Source organism: Telopea speciosissima, chromosome 1 (genome assembly GCF_018873765.1).
Source record: "Telopea speciosissima isolate NSW1024214 ecotype Mountain lineage chromosome 1, Tspe_v1, whole genome shotgun sequence".
Classification (NCBI taxonomy): domain Eukaryota; kingdom Viridiplantae; phylum Streptophyta; class Magnoliopsida; order Proteales; family Proteaceae; genus Telopea; species Telopea speciosissima.
The window spans coordinates 81,466,380-81,488,261 of record NC_057916.1 but is presented as its reverse complement, the minus strand read 5'-3'; the positions used below and the strand labels follow the sequence as shown (position 1 = coordinate 81,488,261).

The 21,882-nt window shown below is 40.2% G+C and overlaps 1 protein-coding gene across 2 annotated transcripts in view; it reads left to right on the top strand.

Moving 5' to 3' along the window:
- Window positions 1-16: 16 nt before the first annotated feature.
- Window positions 17-21,882, top strand: part of LOC122662420 — a 43,254-nt gene continuing 21,388 nt past the window's right edge. For both annotated transcript variants that reach the window (XM_043858058.1, XM_043858051.1), the window contains exons 1-6: window positions 17-491; window positions 766-852; window positions 18,755-18,864; window positions 19,703-19,753; window positions 20,874-21,045; window positions 21,526-21,840. In XM_043858058.1, coding sequence (XP_043713993.1) covers window positions 51-491; window positions 766-852; window positions 18,755-18,864; window positions 19,703-19,753; window positions 20,874-21,045; window positions 21,526-21,840 — 1,176 coding nt within the window. In that variant the 5' untranslated portion in view covers window positions 17-50. The remainder of the gene's footprint in view (window positions 492-765; window positions 853-18,754; window positions 18,865-19,702; window positions 19,754-20,873; window positions 21,046-21,525; window positions 21,841-21,882) is intronic.

Here is a 21,882-nt window from a genome sequence, read left to right as displayed (position 1 = left end):
ACAGTTCCCGGCTTCGTTTTTGACTCTACAGTGAGTTTACGGAATTGTAGATGGGTTCTTTAGAGGTTGGGACTCCAAAGAAGAGAACAGCTCCTCTGCTTCGTTCTTCTTCGTCAAGCGAAAGCGATCGAGACTCATTTGCTCAGAGGCCCAGACCAAGATTTGTTCGGATTCTACTATTCAAGAAGGTTACCTACCTGCAATGGATTTTAACTGTTGCTTTCTTCTTCTTCGCTGCTGTTCTATTCCTGGCGTTTTTGTATAGCTCCGAAATGGAGAAGGCGGGAGGTTCTTTTCAAGAAACAGAAACAGTCTCTGAGGACTGGATGGTGTCGAAGGTAATGGGCAGTTTAGATTTCGGGGAGGGTATCCGGTTTGAGCCGTCAAAGCTGTTGGACAAGTTCAAGAGAGAGGCTAGAGAGTCGAATATATCTTCAGTTTCGAGCAGGCCGGTGGTGCGTTCTGGAGTCAGAAAGCCGCAGCTTGCTTTGGTTAGTGGTTCTCTGAATTTTCTCCTTATGATGAGCCCCTGTTCTTATCCCTGTACACTTCCTTGAATGTATGGTTTTTTCTTATTTTCTTTTTATCTTCTTTTTCATTGGAGGCCGAGGTGATCAGCAGTTCCTTTATAGTAATTTGGATTGCTGGATTTCTCTTTTCTTGTTATAACTTTGTTTCCTCTGTGATTTTTTTTCCTAGTCAATTTGGCTGACTTTTGATTGAGATATACTTCAATTTTGTGCGACTTCAATCTGTTTCTTGCAGGTATTAGCGGATCTATTGGTGGAGCCTGGACAGTTGATGATGGTCAGTCTTGCTGTTTCTTTGCGGGAGATTGGGTATGCAATTCAGGTAATCGCAACATGGAACCATTTCCGTGCATAATTTAGAATCCTTATTCTGAATTTTGGGTTGCAACCAGTGTTTGCTGTATTAGAAGTTCCAGGTTGCATTTTTTCTATCAAGTTTTTTGTTAAAACCCAATGAACAATTTGTTGAAACCCCGAGTAATTCTTGTTGGATCAGGCTTATTCTACTTCACTTTAAGTGTTCATCATAACGTTGTTCTGTATAATAATATAATTGCAAGTTTTAGTCTATTTTTTGGTGAATGGAAAATATATTAAAGCAAAAGAAAAAAGTACAAGCCAACAATAGGCAAGCCTAAGGGGACCCTGACAAAAGATCAAAACAAATATTCAAACATTATACATCGAAAGCTGGGTAGAGCAAAGGATGATAAACGAAAATTAAGGGAGGGAAGAAACAACCATAAATGATGATACATCAAGAAGCCAGGTTTAGGGGAAAGATAAGAGGAAGGTCCCAACATGTGACTAAATGCCTATTTCTTAAGTGTTTGGACTTATACGAATTAGGAGAAACCTATTTCTAAAATCAAAAGTAATGGCTTCCCAAATCTGTTCTATAGTGACGAGGAGTTCCATCTTTTATTTTTTCCCCACCAAGCATGATGAATCATAGTGTTAAAGGCAAGCTTGCCAATATAATCACTGATTGACTTACCACTATTTTTTTTAAGATTCACCGGCATTCTCTTTGAAAGAAAATGATTATTCTTTGATGAGGCCAACACTTATTAAGGACTCATTTCTAAACATATCTACAAAAAGGACATAAAAAGAAAAGATGATTTACTTTTTCTAGAGAGCTCCAACATAAACAACAATTAGTGATTGATAAATATCTCTTGTGAAGGAACTCTTTAGTAGGGAGAGATAAGGTCAGAGCACGCCAAGTAGTGTAACTATGTCTAGGATTAGGAATATTCAAGGTGAACCAAACAATCCTATGCCAGGAAACCTTTGCAGATTTCGACCTAATCCAATTCCAGGCAGAGGCAGAGCTAAATTTCTTGGAAGAGTTTTGAAGCCATAAAAATAAATCCCTGATATCCTTGAGTCTCATCAGAGTTGAAGAGAGAGAAGACTAAACCTCAATCAGATTATTGGAGATGCTAGCACCAAGGCACCAAATCCCATCTCGGATAATGGATGATACTTTTGCCATTCTATCAGAACCAGCATCATATCGCATGCAATCACCATATCTGGTTATTAGAAAAGTTTGTCTTTTCTTGGCTCAATCATACATAAATTCACCGTTTGAATGATTTTGAAACTTACACATTGTTAGTAGGATGGGTACACGACGTCACACATAATACATCGAGAACCTTTCGGGTCAAAAGAAGTTCTAGATTGTATTTGAGAAGACTGGTAACGTGCCAGAAAAGTTTTCCCTGGAAGAATTTTCCATTCAAGATTTTTATGGTCAGTCATAAATCCTTTTATTAGATTCCTTCGTGGTGGGGAATGATAGTTTCACCTAACGCAAGAACAACAACAGCAGTGGAAAATGGAAACATACACAAAGCTCTCATGAAAATCAGAAAAAAGAACGATTAAAATGTTTCTTTTATTATTGCTATTTTTTGATGAATAGGTTTTTTTAATGAATAAGTAATGTATAGGGCTTAGTTAATGTCTATATGGTTTTTCCAATATGTAAAATGTTAATTTGGATAGTCAAGAGTAATACTCCAGTACTCCACTGATCATCCTGTGGATTTATGTAATATATGAAAAACCTCAATTGGATTTCAGTAATTTATGATGTAAGGCTGGAAAGAGTCATGTCTGAGGCCCATTCTCCTCCAACAGTAACTACTAAGTAGTAACCTTCATGCCTTCTTAGGAAATTTTGGTTTCTATGATCAGTTGAAGAAAAATGTCAACGTGGCCAGACATGAGGATGGATATGGCACGAGGAAGAAAGGGGAAAAAGATAAACTGAAAGGAAATATATGAGGAGGAGAAGGAAGAAGAAGAAGAAGAAGAAAGGGAAAAACGAGAACACTCGGAGTCTCGGACGAGTACGTACCTAGTCTGTGGAGTCTTTGCAACTCTCACTACTCATTTAGCATTTGAGCCAAAGAAAAAAAAGGAGAGAATACTTATCTAAGGCTTGATAATTGGCATGCAAATGGTGTTATCATTTCTAGATATAGTGATTGAATTAGATATGATGTGGGTTCTGATAGGATGGCCAAAGTTTCCTCTATTATCCGAGATGGAATTTGGTGCCTAGTGCTTAATGCTTCCAATAATCTAATTGAAGTTTGGTCTAGTTTAACTTCCACTTTGATAAGGCCAAGAGGAAGTGGTGATTTGGTCCAATGACATGCAAATTCTTCAAAGAAATTCACTTTTGCCTTTGCCTGGAATTTGATTAGATCAAAATCTGAAAAAGTCCCTTGGTACAAGATTGTCTGGTTCAGTTCAAATATTCCTAGGCATAGTTTTACTGTTTGGCGTGCTTTGACCCAGTCTCTTCCTACCCAAGAGTTTCCTCTCAAGAGAAATCTTACTGTTAGATATATGGCCAGAATACCGTGGGGGTATTCTGGACCTTTTCTTTGTTATTTAATTAGTTTTGTATTATGTGGTTTAGTCCCACATTGCTCATGTACATATTTTACTATTCTATTATTCTTATAAATAAGAAGGTGCTTGGGATGAATTAATCATCCAAGCATAGAGTTCTAATTCAGATCCACTTAACATGGTATCAGAGCTGGTTATGAATTAGAACCATCCACGATTCCCTCCCCTTCTCTAATTCTCGATCTCTCTCCTGTTCTCTTCTCTCCTCTTCTTTCCTCTATTTTGCATTGTTCTTCTTTGTCCCATAGGGCAGCACTGATGAGGTAATCTATTGATCCAGCTGCTGCCCTCCCTTGTTACCTCACTTCATGATATGAAGAATTGATCGATAAGGTGCTGCCCTCCTTTGTTGCGAATATTGAAGACTTCAGCCTTCATTGGACAGATTCACATTATATTACAAGGATTTTGTTCACTATATTGGAGCTTCAGACCTGCGGCAGATCAGTATTCCAGCACCTACATCAAGCTACATCAAGTTCTCAAGATCGATATCTCTTCACACTTTCAGGGTTTTTTCAAAACCCTGACAATTGTCGATCTTGGGGTTCCACTTATCAGTTAATTCTGATTTTTTGAGGAGTGCTTCACATCTGTTCAAGTGTCCTTCGCCTGCAATTTCAGCCTCATACAGCCATTTTTCAGGCCTCACATCATCTTATCGATTTCAGCAATTTCAGGGTTTTTTTCAAAACCCTGAAAATATCGATCTCAAGGTTTTCTCTGGCTGCTGTTGCTGATTCTTGGAGACACTTATTCCTTCATTATTAGAAGGCTTTCATCCTTGTTTCAGCCCTTAACTTGGAGGTGTTCTTGGTTTTCTCTTCACAACAGCCCTCTTCTCTGATTTGGGATTCTTCACTGTCTCCATGGGTGACTCTGTGGATTCGACTGCTACTTATGTTGGTGATGGAAACAGCAAACCAGAGTATCATACTTTCTCTCCAAAACCAATCAAGTTGGATGGCACCAATTACCTACTTTGGTCTAGGTCTGCCTCCTTTGCCATTGCTGGCCGTGGCCTTACTGGTCATATTAGGGGATCCACTCCTATGCCTACAGAGGTTGGGGCTGCTCAAGACAAGTGGCTTGCCAACAATGGAGTTCTTATGTCCTACTTGATTGGTTCTATGGTTACAGATCTACAACACAATTTTCTTCTCCTTGATCTGACCTCGAGAAATTTGGGCTGCTTGCAAGGAGACTTATGGACAGCTTGGCAATGATGCCTAGGTATATGAAATCAGGAAGAAGGTCCTTCACACTACTCAGGGAGAATTGACAGTCTCCAAATACTATGCTACCTTGCGCAGCCTTTGGCGAAATTGGACCATTTTTCGATTTTCACCCAAGTACACATGCAGATATTACTTCTTATAAGCAACACATGGACAAAATCAGGGTTTATGATTTCTTGGCAGGATTAAATGTGGAGTATGATCAGATTCGGGTTCAAGTGTTGGGTCACAAGCCTTTTCCCACACTTGAACAGTCATATGCCCTAGTCTCCTCTGAAGAAAACCGTAGGGCTGCCATGTTGCACCCTCCTATTACTGACAGATCAGCTCTCCAGGCTGCTGCCCCTGCCACTCCTGCACCTAGTGGCATTGCTTCTCTTGGTGATTCTACTACAGGGTCTGTTGTTTGTGAGTACTGTCACAAACCTTACCACACCAAGGAGAAGTGCTGGAAACTTCATGGGAAACCGGCTGATTTTGAAGCTAAAAGGGCTGCCAAGACAAAGATAAAGACAAAGACCAAGGCCCATCAGACTGAGACTGTTACTGCAACTCTTGCTACTGACACTGGTCTATCCCAGGATGATCTACAGGCCCTCCTACGTATGCTCAGGACTTCCGCTGCTGCTACCTCTACTACATCAACTACTGCCAATTCCTCAGCTCCTTCAGGTTCACACTTTGCCCGGTCAGGTATTCCATTTGTAGGTCATTGTGCCTCTGTGGCTTCCCATCCTTGGATCATAGATTCTGGAGCTACAGATCATATGACCGGTTCCTCTAGTCTGTTTCACAGATATTCTCCCACTTCTGGGAAAGATAAGGTCAAAGTGGCTGATGGGTCCCTTTCTTCAATATCTGGAAAATGACTCATCAACTGCACTTCCTCTCTTCCCTTGTCTTCTGTTTTACATATTCCTAATTTTACTACTAACCTTCTTTCCATTAGTAGTATTACTCGTGATCTTAACTGCAAAGTCACTTTTTTTCCATCTCATTGTGTGTTTCAGGATCTGGCCTCTGGGAAGACGATTGGATTGGGTAAAGTGCATGGTGGCGTGTACCTGCTTGATGGCGGTCGCTTCTCTCCACCACCATTGCCTTCTCCGCTGCATCAGAACTCCTTGGTGTCTTCTGAACTTTACCAGTGGCACTCTCGGTTAGGTCACCCCCCTTTAGGAATTTTAGCTCATTTATTTCCTCGTTTGGTCACCCTACCTACTAAGGATGACTTTTTTTGTGAGGCTTGTGTTCTGGCCAAACAGACACGTTCAAATTATCCTATTTCAAATAAAAGGAGTTCTTCTTGTTTTAATTTGGTACATTCTGATGTTTGGGGCCCTAGTCGCAAGCCCTCTATTTCTGGTCATCGCTGGTTTGTCTCTTTTATTGATTGTCATTCTCGGAACACTTGGGTATATCTTTTGCACACTAAAAATCAGGTTTTCTCATGTTTTCAGCATTTTCATAAGATGATTCAAACTCAGTTCCAGGCTACTCTCCAAATATTGAGAAGTGATAATGGAACCGAGTTTACTGAATCACAATTTCAAAAATATTTGGCTGATCATGGCATCATTCACCAAACTAGTTGTGTTGATACCCCTGCCCAGAATGGTGTGGCAGAAAGGAAAAACCGCCATTTGTTGGAAATGGCCCGGGCTTTGATGTTTGGGAGGAATGTTCCTTCTCAATATTGGGGGGATGCGGTTCTCACTGCCGCCTATCTCATCAATAGGCTCCCTTCTCGGGTTCTTAATTCCCGTATCCCCTCTGATATTTTACTAGGCCATTCCTCCTTTATTGTCCCTCCCAAAGTATTTGGGTGTGTGTGTTATGCTAGGGATACCAGATCTCCAGGCAAGCTTGAGCCTCGTGGGCTCCGTTGTATTTTCTTGGGTTATTCTCCAACCCAGAAAGGTTATTAGTGTTACCATCCCCCTTCCCGTCGTACCTTGGTGAGTATGGATGTTGTTTTCCATGAGGCCCTTTCTTATTATTCTTCACCACCTCTTCAAGGGGAGAGTTCTAGTGAAGATGTGCCCTTTGAGATTCTTCCACTAGAGGTTCCTCTGGCTGCTGTCCAGCCTCCTTTGACGGCACCCATGGCTGCTGCCCAGCCTCCTTTGACTAATGCCCAACCTCCTTTGGATGCTGTCCAACCTCCTCCGGCTGTTCCTCCCTCACCTAATGGGAATCCTTTACAGGGGGAGACCATAGAAAATAGTGTTGTTAATGTTCCTATTCAGGGGGAGCTGACTCCAGTCCAGAGAACTATTGGTGCATTTCAGAAGAGAATTGACAATTCCAACATACTCACCTACACAAGGGGTAGAACCAACAGAGGGCAGTTGGAATCCCCTTTAGCACCAATACCCATCCAATTGCCGGCTCCAGATCCAGATCCACCATCTCCTGGTAATCCCTCTTCTTCCGACCTACCTATTGCTCACCGCAAAGGTACTAGGACCTGTACTTTACATCCCATATCTCGTGTTGTTTCTTATAGCTCTCTTTCTCCATCTTTTCGTGCTTTTGTATCTTCTCTTTCTTCTGTTTCGATTCCTAAAACTTGGCAGGAAGCATCTACAGATGGAAAGTGGAACGCAGCAATGTTGGAAGAAATGAGAGCACTACATAAAAATAATACATGGGAGCTTGTGACTCTTCCTCCGAGAAAGAAACCAGTTGGATGTAGATGGGTCTTCGTGGTCAAACAGAAGGCTGATGGTTCTGTGGATCGATATAAGGCACGTTTGGTTGCAAAGGGGTTTACTCAAACTTATGGAGTTGACTATCAGGAGACCTTTGCACCGGTGGCGAAGCTCAACACTGTCCGGGTGCTATTATATTGTGCTATAAATCTTGAGTGGGATCTTCAACAGTTAGATGTCAAGAATGCCTTCCTCCATGGGGAGCTTGAGGAGGAGGTCTATATGGACATTCCACCAGGATTCTCTGATGACAGGAGCAAGGGCAAGGTCTGTAGACTGAAGCGTGCACTTTATGGGCTGAAACAGTCACCTAGGGCATAGTTTGGCAGATTTCACAAGGCTATGATTTCAGCAGGTTACAGGCAAAGTAATGCTAATCACACTTTGTTTATCAGACGAGTTGGTGACAAGGTAACTCTTCTCATAGTCTATGTGGATGATATTGTGGTCACTGGTAATGATGGTGATGCTATCAGGGATTTGAAGCTCCTCCTTGGCCGTGAGTTTGAGGTCAAAGATCTTGGTCCTCTGAAATATTTTCTAGGGATAGAAGTTGCTCGCTCTTCAAAGGGCATCTTTTTTTTCAAAGAAAATATGTCCTTGATCTATTGACTGACACAGGGCTGCTAGGCTGTCATCCTTCAGATACTCCTATGGAAGCTACTACAAAACTTAGGGAGAAAGAGGGTGAGCCTGTTGACAAGGGTATTTATCACGTTAGTGGGCAAGTTAATCTACCTTTCTCACACACGACCTGACATTGCGATTCTTTGTGAGTTTGGTGAGCCGTTCATGCATGATCCCTATTCCTCTCATATGGATGCGATCAGTCGTATTTTGAGGTATTTGAAGTCTGCTCCAGGAAAGGGAATCCTTCTATCTCCCACGGGTCACCTTAAGATTGAAGCCTATACTGATGCCGATTGGGCTGGTTCTCCTGACAGGAAATCTATCTCTGGTTACTGTTCCTTTGTTGGTGGGAACCTTGTCACATGGCGTAGCAAGAAGCAGAATGTTGTGGCCAGGTCCAGTGCTGAAGCTGAGTTTCGTGCGATGGCCCAAGGAATTTGTGAACTTTTGTGGCTTAGAGGATTATTACAGGATATCGGTGTTGCTGTCCATCTTCCCATGATGCTTTATTGTGACAATAAAGCAGCCATTAGCATTGCTCATAACCTTGTCTAGCATGATCGTACTAAACACGTGGAGGTTGACCGACATTTCATCAAGGAGAAGCTTGAGGCCGGCCTCATTTGTGTTCCTTTTGTGAAGTCTACTGATCAACTGGCTGATGTGTTCACTAAGGGACTGAGTAGCAAGCTGTTTCATCCTATCTTAGTCAAGTTGGGCATGCATGATATATATGCTCCAACTTGAAGGGGAGTGTTAGATATATGGCCAGAATACCGTGGGGGTATTCTGGACCTTTTCTTTGTTATTTAATTAGTTTTGTATTATGTGGTTTAGTCCCACATTGCTCATGTACATATTTTACTATTCTATTATTCTTATAAATAAGGTGCTTGGGATGAATTAATCATCCAAGCATAGAGTTCTAATTCAGATCCACTTAACACTTACCATACCTAATAGTTGTCTTTGTTGGAAGTCTCGACAAAATGTCGAACGTTTATTCTTTTCTTGTCTTTTTTTTTTAGATTTGTTTGGAAAAAGGATCCGTAGAAAGTGTTGGCCTCATCAAAGAACTATCCTTCCCTTTCAGAGAGAATGTAGGTGGATTTAAAAAATATCCCGTGGCAAGTCAATATCAGACATTATTGGTAAACTTGCCTTTTTCGCTACGATTCACCATATTTGGTGGGAAAGGAATAAGAGAAGATGGACCTCCACGTCACGTATTATAAAACAGATCGCGGAAGCTATTTCTTTTGAGATTAGAAATATGCTTCTTCCCATTCGTTTTGCGAGCCCAGACACAGTGAGAAATAGACATCTTGCTATCAGTTGGGACTTCCCTCTTATTTCTCCCCCAACCCTGACTTTTTGATGTATCATCTTTTATTGATGTTTCCCCCTACCCCGGCTTTGATGTATCATTCTTTCATCCATTGTTTTCCCTACCCCTGGTTTTTGATATATCAAACATTTTATTAGTTGTTTGTAGTTCTCTTTGGGGTCCTACTATTGCCATGCCTATGGGCTTTGTTTTTGTACTCTGCCTTCTCTCTTAATTTATTTTCCATTCAACACCCCCCCCCAAAAAAAAAGAAAGATTAATAATATAGTATATTCAACCATATTGCAGTCATGCATCTCTCTCTCTCTCTCTCTCTCTCTTCTCTCCCTCTCTCTCGCTCACTACTCACTCACTCACTCACACACACACACACACACACACACACACACACACACAGAGGTGGTGATACCATAGACCAATGGCTATGGACCCCAACTAAAAACACCAGTTCTGAAATCTTCCTCTTTAGAAATGAGAATGATAAAATGCATTACACTTTGTTTTATATTTAATTTGACTCCTCTACACTTGTAAAATCATTTTATAATATATGAAGGAAAAAGTTCTTGTGCTCCATCCACCATGAAAGCCTCCATGGATGGACCACCCAATAATGTGTCATATGGAAGGTGATTTGGCAAATCAATTCGTTGAATAGGAAGGACATGGTCTGGATTGACCACTTGTTTAATTTCATAGCAGAACTAAATCATTTACAGTCCCATTTATCCCTTTAATGAATATTTAAAGCTTTATACTGTCACATGGGCAGTTCTGATTGGGTTAAAACTTGACAAGTAGTTATAGTACCATTAGACCTACTTGAATTTAAAATTTGGGCCTACTTGATCTGCCAATGGCAAATATTAGGTCTGATCAGCCAACATTCCATGATTGGGCAGACCACCAGCTTGGCTCCTAAAATAGGCAATAATAGGTTTAATAATGTTAAAATCTGTATACCCCCAAGTGTCTATTTTTTGGTGTGAGCCTACTCCCTTTTTCCTTGTCAGACTCTGACACACACACCCCATATCCATGTAACCCAAGTGTTGATGTTTCAGTATAATTTGAATCAATTGGAAATGGATGTTTTTGCTTCTCTGCTTTCTGGCCGTGGTCAGATGCATGTGGATGGCAGGGAATGAAGGGAAAGTAGTGATTGACTGGAAACCTCTTTCATTTCCAGTTAGAACTTTGTTTTGACTGATTTTTAGCTACCGTGAACTTAGTCCTCTTTTGTTTGGACTCCTTACCACAATAATATTTCTCAGGGTTCACTATATTCCCACAATGTGCTGCCTTTGCAGGCAAGACAACGAAGGCATAAATCTGTTACAATTACATTGCCTTCTCTCTTAGCATTTACTTAATTTCTTAATTTTCTTGCGAAGTTCTCATTGTCTGCTACTATGAACTTAGTCCTCTTTTGTTAGGACTCCTTACCACATTGATATTTCTCAGTTGATTACCTTTTCTCAGGGTTCACTATATTCCCACCATGTGCTGCCTTTGCAAGCAAGACAAGGAAGGCATAAATCTGATAGACTATTACATATTTACATTGCCTTCTCTCTTAGCATTTACTTAGTTTCTTGGGAATTTCTCATTGTCTTGGTTACCTCAAGGTACTCTCAGAGTCTCAGATTTCTAATTAAAACAGGGAGTTAGTGGGTGAATGTCTTTCTAGTGGATGCGGAAATTTGTGGATCATATTGCTGTTTTTGGTCTTCTGGTCTCTAGGGAAGGAGAGTATACTGTGGGTTATTAGATGGAAAATTTATCACGAAGGGCACAGTAACTGACTAGGTGCAGGTGTTGTATTTTGTATGATCTTCCATTTTGGGACAATATCTTCTGTGCACTCTGAGGATCAGGACTCCATTATTTTGGCAGAAGATTTGCGTGTTTGGCTTTCGTGCTTTGATCAAGACTTCTCACTGAAGGCTTGTTGTTTTCTCTTATTTTTAGTGTCCTGAATCAAAGTTATTATCTACACAAGAACTTAGAAAAACATTGTCCTTGTGCAAAAAAAAATTTCACTCCTCCTCTTGTAATAGGGAAAAACTTAAGATATGGCATATTTCCGTGTTAGATTATTGTCCTTGGTGAATTGGTAAAATTAGTTTTTATTTTCAATCTCAATCTTCAATTGCTACTTCCCCCTGTAGTCTATGTTTAGTTGCCTTGACATAAGCAATTGTGCCTTGTACTGTGCATTCTATGAGTCAAAATGCATATAGGATCCTTCCTGTGCTTGTAGGCAAGTTAACTAGCTCAGAAATCAATTCTTCAAACTATCCTGCTCTGTATGTCCTCATCAGCTAGTCAATTGGTGGTTGGCAACATTCCAGAGAGTGGGTTCCCCTGGTTTTAATACTAATATTCGTGAAGTCCTTTCTGTTCAATACTTAAGTTCGGGAAAAAAAGTCTTTCATTCTTCCAAGAGAATGTTCTCATATTTTCCCTGCTGAATCCTTTAGGCCATTGATTCCAGAGGAACTCTTCAGATCTGTGCTGTATCTTAAAAACGGCTCCTACTCAGATTGAAATTAATGAAGACAGCAAGAAGTGGATACAGTTTGTATATTTATTAACTATATTGCTATCTTTAAAATGGTTCCCATTTAGGTCCTTTTTTTCCTGAGGCATGTGCAGTTGATTCGGGTTTTGCTCCCTTGTATGTAACTGTGTTGATTTCAGCAGTATAGAGAACCAAGAGAGAGAGAGAGAGAGAGTGAAGAAGACAAGGAGAATTGTTGGATAAGAGGGGCTGGGCAATAAAACTCAGTAGTGCAGCTATTGCCTAAGCCGGCAACTGTTATTTATAATAAAGGAAAAATATAAAGTACATAATTTGAGTCATAACCAAAATAGGAAACTAACTAGACACCTAGTAACCTAGTTACAAATTTACAATAGAAAAGAGGAAAACTGCAACAACCAAAAACACTTAGGAAACATGCAAATATATTCCCACGGTATGGAGATCTATGGACCCCCACGGACCTCCAATTGAGATATGTATTCTAACACTCCCCCTCAATCTGGTGTATATATGTCTCCCGTATTCAGCTTGGAACAACCATCAAGAAACGCAGGTTGAAACAGTGCCTTTGTAAGCTGTTGGAACCGCTTCCTCTAAAAGGCCGCCCTTGTAGGAAAGGGAGGAAACAATATGTATATCATACAGGAGCTCTAACACGGCGAACTATCCAAAGGGGGACACGGGTGGATAAATAATTTTAAACACCTGCCCGCTCTCAGGGGGACTCGATACCGTGACCCCTGCCTGCTCTGATACCATGTTGGAACCGCTTCCTCTAAAAGGCCGACCTTGTAGGAAAGGGAGGAAACAATATGTATATCATACAGGAGCTCTAACACAACAAACTATCCAAAGGGGGACACGGGTTGATAAATAATTTTTTAACATAAGCATATCACCAAGTTGACTACTAGAGTTGACGAACGGCGTGGAAATCAACTTTTGCATAAAAACATTTCTCACAAAATGATAATCAACTTCAATGTGCTTGGTCCTCTCATGGAAAACAGGGTTGCTAGAAATATAAATAGCAGTTTGATTGTCACAATACATCTTCATCGGTTTGGGAATTGAACTCTGCTGTAGTATGAGTCATAGCATCAGAGTTCCCTACAACCTCAGTGTGACCCATGACGACGATAGATAAGACCTTTGCTAGGAGCACTCTTAAGATACCTCAGAATATGACAAGCAACATCCTAATGAGCTCGTTTAGGATTTTCCATAAATTGACTAATGACTTCAACAACAAAGGAAATATCCGGACCAGTGACGGTCAAATAGATCTGCTTCCCTATAAGTCTTCTATACTGATGTTTATCCTCAAAGTCTTCACCATCACACACACCAAGTTTCAGGTTCAGATCTATAGTGTTTTCAATAGGTTTACAACCTAGCATACCTATTTTAGAGAGAAGATCCAGAACATACTTTCTTTAAGACAGACTGATACGTTTCTTACAACGAACAACTTCAATTCTCAGAAAATACTTGAGAACTCCTAGGTCCTTCATCTGAAAATTCTGATGAAGATAGGCCTTAACCTCTCCAATGCTTGAGATATCATTACCTGAAACTATAATATCATCAACATACACCACGAGGGTCATGACCCTGTTTCCCCAACGGTGAACAAACACTGAGTGATCAAAGAAGCATCGAGTGAACCCATATCCACCAATAACTTTACTAAATTTATCAAACCAGGCACGTGGAGACTGTTTCAGCCCATATATAGCCTTGTGAAGATGGCATATCTTGAACGCATTTTCCCCCTAAGCAACATACCCTTGTGGTTGTTCCATATAAACCTCTTCCTCAAGATCACCATAAAGAAAAGAATTTTTAATATTAAGCTAAAACAGAGGCCAATCAAGGTTCACAACCAAGGAGATAAGAATCTGTACAGAATTAAGGTGTGCCACTGGGGACAAAGTCTCAAAATAATCAACACCATGAGTCTAAGTAATGCCTGTTGTGATCAATCGAGCTTTGAGGCATTCAACGGAACCATTTGAAATATATTTAATTGTGTACACCCAACGACACCTCACAAGCTACTCCCTGAGGGCAAGTCAGTAAGAGTCCAAGTCCGACGACCCAACAAAGCATCCATCTATGTGTCCATAGCCACTTTCCACCTAGGATGAGATAAAGCCTCTTGATAAGTCTTAGGACTGGAGTCAGTAGATATAGACAAGATAGATTATGTAAAGATGAAAAGTGAGATATAAAAACATAATTTTCAATAGGGTAAGTAGTTGGAGCTTTACGAAAATGGGTACGAAGAGTGACGGGTAAGTCAAGAGATGGAGAATCCCTAGGCAGGGTGTCTGATGAAGTGGATGGCGGTTCCGAAGGAGCAGCTTTGGTTGTGGACTTAGGACGATGCTTATATACCTTCAATTGTTTAGCTAGAGTATTATTAGAAGAAATATTAGTGAAAGGCACAAGTACCAGAAGTGGTTGAGGCATTAGGACATCATCATCCATGTGTTTGCTCATAGTAGAAAAGTAGGGCGTTGATTCTAAGAAGGTAACATCTGCACTGACAAAATATTGACAAGTAGTTGGATTATAACATTTTTAGCCCTTCTGAGTGTGAGCATAGCCAAGAAACACACACTTGGTCGCCTGTGGGGACGATTTATCAATTCTAGGGCGAAGGTTGTGAACAAAACAAACACAACCAAACACCAAGGTTTTAGGTCTCGGTTTTGCCACTGGTTTCGCCAGGCCACGAAATCGAGATATATCGAGATCTCGACAAGATATTGCATTTTTTCTGGCTCAACTCGATGGTTGGTTTCAGTGGTCATATGGCCAAGATAGGTCCTGAAACTTGACATCCACCCTATTTTAGGTCTTCTAGACTTAATGGAATCATTAGTTTTTACAAATTCAAACCCAAAATGGTACTTTGACTTCATACTCTAGGTTTGTAGTCTACGGCGTACGTGAGGTCTACCCTAGGCTATTCCACACAATATTTAGAACACATATAATTAAAGTAGAGGTGTAAAACAACTTAAATAAGTATTATGAATTAAAAAACATCAATCTATAAGCCATTTAAGCATTAGGCATCATATTCATAATCATACATGGTGATGGTTTGATGGTTTCTTAATAATTGTTAGAAACTTGGAAAGAGACATAGATTAAACTAATACAAGTGTACTTAAGACTGTTCTTGAGATGCAATGCAGCTCCCTCTACTGATGTTGAAGCTTCAATCTTGAATCTCCAAGCTTTAATCTTCAGTTGAGGTGAGATTTGCCCAAAAAGAAAAAAAAAGCACGAATACCCTCACCTCCAAATGTTTTTCCTTCACAACAAATTAAGAGAGGCGATATTTCAAGTTGAGGTCGAAATCTCGCTGAGAGGGTGCCTTTTTATAGCTTGGTTTGGTCTCAAGTCAAGTCGAGACCGAGTTAAGCGCCGAGATCCCGGCGAGATATCGAGATCTCAACCGAGATATTGTCATTTTTCTGTATCACCATTGGTCACGTCTCGAGACCTGGCAAAACTGAGATAATTTTGAGATCTCGGCGAGATCTTGTACCATGCCAAACACTCGTTGGGGCAGAACAAAAAGAGGAACATAAGGAAAAACAGTAGAAAACGGAGAGTGATTATCAAGAACAACTGATGGCATACGATCTATCAAATAACATGCAGTAAGAAACGTTCATATGAAACATCAAGGAATAGGCAACTTCTAACAAGTTCCTGTTTTTCCATTCAGCTACACCATTATATTGAGGAGTATAGGAACAATTTGTTTGATGTATCATGCTATGTGCATAACAAAATTCAGATATTTGATATTTCACGTTGATTATATTCTAAAACATTATCAGAACGAAAGGTTTTATAGACACACCAAACTGAGTCTTAATTTCAGAATAAAACTGTTTAAACATAGATAAAAATTCAGTACGATCCTTTAGCATATATAGCCAAGTCATATGAAAATAATCGTCCACAAATGTCACAAAATAAATAAAACCTAATTGACTCTTGATACGACAAGGACCCCAGATATCAGAATGAACCAAAGAAAATAGAGAAGGACTACAAAGGGCATCTCGAGGAGGGAAAGAAGTACGGTGATGCTTTCCACGCTCGTATGCTTCACACTCAATACGAGATATTTTTCTACAGCAGGAACCATTTGTTGAAGCTTGGAAAGGGAAAGATGAACCCACTGGCAATGCCAATGAAGTGGAGAAGTCGTATAAGAGGTAACAGAAGCAGCCGTAGTAGGGGAGGAGTCAAAATAGTACAGTCCATCCTTCTCATGCCCTCCACCAATCGTCTTCCTTGTCTACAGATCCTGAAAAGTTCAACAGGTAGGGTAAAAGGTAACTTAGTTTATTAAAGATCTGGTTATTTGACTAACAAATATAAGATTGAATGGTAAATTAGGAACATGGAGAACAAAAGTTAATGAGGGAAAAGAAGGTAGAGAGACAGACCCAGAAGCAACCACATTAGTAGAAGAGCCATCGGCGAGGATGTCCCTAGAAGGATGGGCGATCTTCTGAGGTGAAGAAAGGAGGTAAGACTTACCAATCATGGGGGTTGAGGCTCCTAAATCAATTATCCAGGGAATGGATGAGGTACTAGCAAGCAAGGCAGTTGTACCTGTGTGAGCCAGAGTAGTAGTAGATGAAGATGCACTAGTAGAAGGCTGAGGTTCTGGAGAAGCTTGAATGACTGTAATCATCACATGGTCCTAACCCAGATGGTGGAACTCATGATGAGGATGCAATGTCGGTGTCACCAGAAGACACCTTTTCAAAATTACCATTGGATGCAATTGTGTTGGCGGTTAGTGGAGCCCAGTCAGGTTTACCATGTTTGGCCCAACAACAGTGTGATTTAACTTGCCACAAAAAAAACACTATCGGAAGGGTCGGTTGCTCTGCTACCCACCTGTATGACCACCACAATCACGTGTTCCCCATGAGCCACGTCCTCGTCCAAAAGAATTAGAACCTCGGCTATGGATGGAAACAAAAGCAGAACTGTCCTTAGGAGAGATATCATGGCTAGAAGGAGTTACAATCCGCTGAAGACGTCCAAAAAATTCATTGAGTGTAGGTACCTTCTCTTCAGCCAATAATTAGCACTTAACGGTCTGATAATCAGAATTCAAGCTGCCATAAATTTTGCAGCATAAAATTCCTCACGTTGAAGCTGTAGCTGTTCCAGATTAGTAGTAAGAGGCTGATGAAGATTAAGCTCCTTTCAGATACCTGTAAAAATATTGAAATATTCGTTCAAAGATTTATCCCCCTGCTTGAAAGTAAACAATTTATCATATAATTCATACACACGAGATATATTCTTCTCTTGGGAGTAGGTCCGCTTCAAGTCATCCCATACTCCTTTGGCAGTAGGGTGAAACATTACATTCATAGCAATAGCTTAATCCATGCTATTCCACAGCCTTACAAGGAGAGTATCATTCTCATGCATCCACTTCTGATATGCTTTTATCTCAGCAGGTTCTTTGGGATCAGCAGATAAGGGATTAGATTGAAGGTACTTTAGCTTGCCTTTCGGCATTATTGTAAACTTTGACTGTTTAAGCCCACAACAAATAATTGGAAACTCCCAGAGAGTTTAATAGTTGTAATCTGGACATTCACTGTGTCCAAAGTAGATTTTGGATCAGCCATAAAGTATCAACCAGCAGGAGGTAATAAAACACCACAAAATAATACTGATGTAAGAGGTACTTTCTGTATGCGCAGGTAAATAACTGCAATCTGGGATATAAAACTAGAAAACAATTGAAATATAATGGAGCTAAATCAGGAGTTCAGATTGACCTCAAACAGGGATCGAGTTCCCTTCCAGATGTGCTTAACAAAACCTCCCCAAAAATTGGCCTCATCTCGCTTAGATCAGGAACAGGAGAGAGAATCGATTTCTACAAAAAAACCCAGAAAAACAGAGTATTGTAGGCTCTGTTGGGTTTCCAAATAGAATCTGATTTAATCATTCAAAAACCTTCAAACCAGGGTCGAGTATACCTGCAATAGAGTTGAATAAAACCTCAAAACTTCAAAACCATCATCTACTGGTTAGATGTAAGATGGTGACAAATCTCCATAATCATCAAAGAAGGAAGAACAAAACCTGCTGCAGGTTTCAACTAGCAGTAATATGAATCCAGGAGATTTATCACTCCATGTAACCAATACGGATGATAGATGAGACCCTAGTTTATCATATTAAACCATAACAAGGGCCTAGATCAAGACATTAAGCAGCATAGGTTGCTGCAACCTTCAACTGAGAACCTTGAAGACCTTCAAAACCAGATCATTATGATGATTTAGGTTTTTACAAGAGGTCTGACACCATGTGATGATTTCAGCAGTATAGAGAATCGAGAGAGTGAGAGAGGAATAGAGAGAGAGAGAGTGAAGAAGAAAAGGAGAATTGATGGAGAATAGGGGCTGGGCAATAAAACTTAGTGTGCAGATATTGGCCAAGCCAGTGACTGTTATTTATAATAAAGGAAAAATATAAAGTACATAATCCGAGTCTTAACCAAAGTGGGAAACTAACTAGACACCTAGTAACCTCGTTACAATAGAAAAGAGGAAAACAGCAACAACCGAAAACACTTAGTAAACATGCAAACATATTCCCACTGTATGGAGATCTATGGACCCCCATGGACCTCCAATCGAGATATGTATTCTAACAGTGACAATTAGTTGGAGAAATATCACTGACTGATGTATGAATTTCTTCTTAATATTGTTCATGTTTTTTGTCATGTGCAGGTTTACTCTCTTGGATATGGTCCTGTGCATACTGTTTGGAGAAGCATAAAAGTGCCTGTCAGGATTATTCAAACAAGTAACATGACAGCGATTACTGTGGACTGGTTAAAGTATGCAAGCCATGTTTCTTTTTGGATAAAATCTTAAATGACTAGCTGTCAATCTGTGAAGACTTTTCTGAAAGAGCAACTGCGCTATCAACACAAACAACTATAATTCATTCTTGTGTTTGTTTTGCTGTATGTGATGAACTCTCTGAAAAGAGAACATTGTGGTAGCTTTGGCTTCACAATGTTATAGAACCCAAGTTCTTGCTATCTTACATAGTTACATGTTGCACTGGAACTGATCCCAATCTTGCTGATCAGAGTGTGAAGTGAAATGGAAGTCTGCCATAACTGAAAAACTCCAATCATCTGGAGAGTGTGAGTGTGCATATTTTACAGTCCATAATTATTTGGACATCATTTTGGGAGAAGAAAAAGAAAGTTTGCATTTGTTTTTCTTATTTATATTGTTTAAAGAGTGAATAAGGCATTGTTTTTGGTGAGGAATTCATATTTGTAATTAAGGTCAATCAACTTAAATACAATTAAAATTCCTTTCTGGAAGCTACAAGTAATTGTAGGTAGCTCAGAAAGAGAGAGGTTTTTTAGGTAAATCTGCTCCACATGTCCTCAAGAACTTGGAGTGGAGCCCCACAAAGTTTCTGGTACCAAGGTCCAAATTGCAAAATCAACAGGCCACCTGTGTTATCTTAGAAGTGGTTTGTTGATTGATAGTGTTCAACACTTATCGTGCAGAGTTGTGAGTTCATTATAGTGTGATAACCCCAGTACTACCCTACAAGTTCTCTCCTTTAAAAAAGAAAAATTAATGTGAGGAAAGTCTCTCACAGATGGGCATACTTATCTAATCTGTATCTAATTCATGAAAATGTTTCTGCAGCCACGATGGCATACTTGTGAACTCTCTTGAAGCCAGGGGTGTTTTCTCGTGGTAAATATACTGTTTTACTGCCTACTCTTTTAGTTTACATTTTCTAATTAGCAACAATATTGTTGCATTTATTTTGTTTCATCATCATTGTGGTCACTAATGATTTAAAACTCAGGATCCAGGATCAGTGCAGACTCCACCAATCCCAAATTGACTTGGCTGTCTCGGCCAATCATGGCCGAGTTTGGGATAAAAAGCTGGTGGAAGACCAGGTGAGCCAATATTTGTGGGTGGATCATGTATCATAACTTGGGATTAGGGTCCACCTGCTCCGAGTTGTCTCGGCCTAGTTGTCTGATCCATTCCATTACTTTGAAATCATGTTTATCATCATCATCATTCGGGAGTGGGCTTCCTGGATTGATAATCAAGGAAACCTAGGAATAATATAGAAAAACTTAGGAAAAGAGTTGAAAAGTCAATAATAGAGAAAAACAGTTGGATGACTGGGAATACATGGGCAAAAGTTCAACTTTGTTGGGACTTTAGATATGGTTGAGATGAGTCTTTACTTGCTCATGAGCCGTAGCTTGCTCCCATGCAACCAAGCAAAGGCTGAGCTGATCTGCGACCACTCTCTCCCGGTGGTCGAGCTGATCGTAGACCAACCAAGCAACCGAATGAATGTGACGCGCGAAAGCCATTGCGCGGTAGCCCGCGCAGTAGTTTGATTGCTTAGCACGCGCAGTAGTTTGATTGCTGCGTGTTAGCGCAACGGTGCTCGTAGATCAGCTTACTCAAATAGGGGTGAAAGCAAGCCTTTGGCTCGCCTTGTTCTGGCGCTAGCGGCCCCCCCCCCCCCCCTCTTTAGAGTAAATAGTAGAGTAAGGCCGTTGCTTGTTTAGGGTTGAAGCGCGTTAGCGCAGTAGTTTGATTGCGTATTGCGTGAGCAGACATGATGGTGATCTAGAGGGGACCTACCTAGCTCGCTGCTAATGCACCCAAATTCTCATTCCTGGTGTAAGATCTGAAATTATCAATGAATATCTTGGCAGGCTGTACTTCTAAAATATTTGTTTGGTAGGCAACCGATTTACTTTACATTTGTTCCTTGTATTAGGTTTTATGTGAAACTCTTGTTGTGGGTGATAATAAACAAGTACATTTATACTTGTTACAGTCTTGTCCAGGAGCCATTCAAATCTTTGCCTGTTATATGGATGATCCATCAAAGATCACTAGCTACCCAATTATCTCGATACATTTCAAATGGGCAGATTCAGCTTCTCAATGACTGGAAGCAAGCTTTCAACCGAGCTACTGTTGTTGTCTTCCCAAACTATGTCTTACCGGTAATATTTTAGCTACAAGTCTATATTTCTAGAAACAGACTCTATTGTTATTAATAGTATAGCAGTACATGTGGCCGTGGGTGCCTTCATGGGGTGTTAAAAGACCAACCTTTTTATGGTTTTGACTTGGGTCTCATAAGACAATGGGATGATCATTGTAATCTGACCTTTGTGGCTCATCATTTAGAAAAAAATGATTTTGGCCATTATTCTGTCCAGAAAAGTTTAACAGTTTGACCACAATACCTCTTAGGACCATCTCCACTCTGGGTCTCTCAGGACCCTGCAAAAGCAGGATGTGTACCAAGTCCCACTAGATCTTTTAGTTAGGCTAGTTCTGAAACCACTGTGTATCCTTATATGCTGTTTACAGACTATCTTTACTGGTAGTTGTCATTACTGCTCAACTATAATCAGATTGGTTTTCATTTGTTCTTATCTCCAAGATTCTAATAGTTAGAGCTCTTTTGAATCTCTCAGATGATGTATTCGACGTTTGATGCTGGAAACTACTTTGTTATTCCGGGCTCTCCAGCCGAAGCATGGGAAGCAGATATTTTAATGGCCTTGTACAACAAGGATGACTTGCGAGAGAAAATGGGTTTCAAACCCGAAGATCTCATTGTTGCCATTGTTGGAAGTCAATTTTCATATAGTGGCTTGTGGTTGGAGTACACATTTGTTTTGCAGGCCTTATTACCTCTTTTCAGAGACTTCTCATCTAATTCTGATTCTCTAATCAAACTCAATATCTTAAGTGGGAACTCAACTGGCAACTACAAAGTGGTTTTGGAGGTGGTCTCTTAACAAATCTCATTCAATTATTTCTTTGTTTAA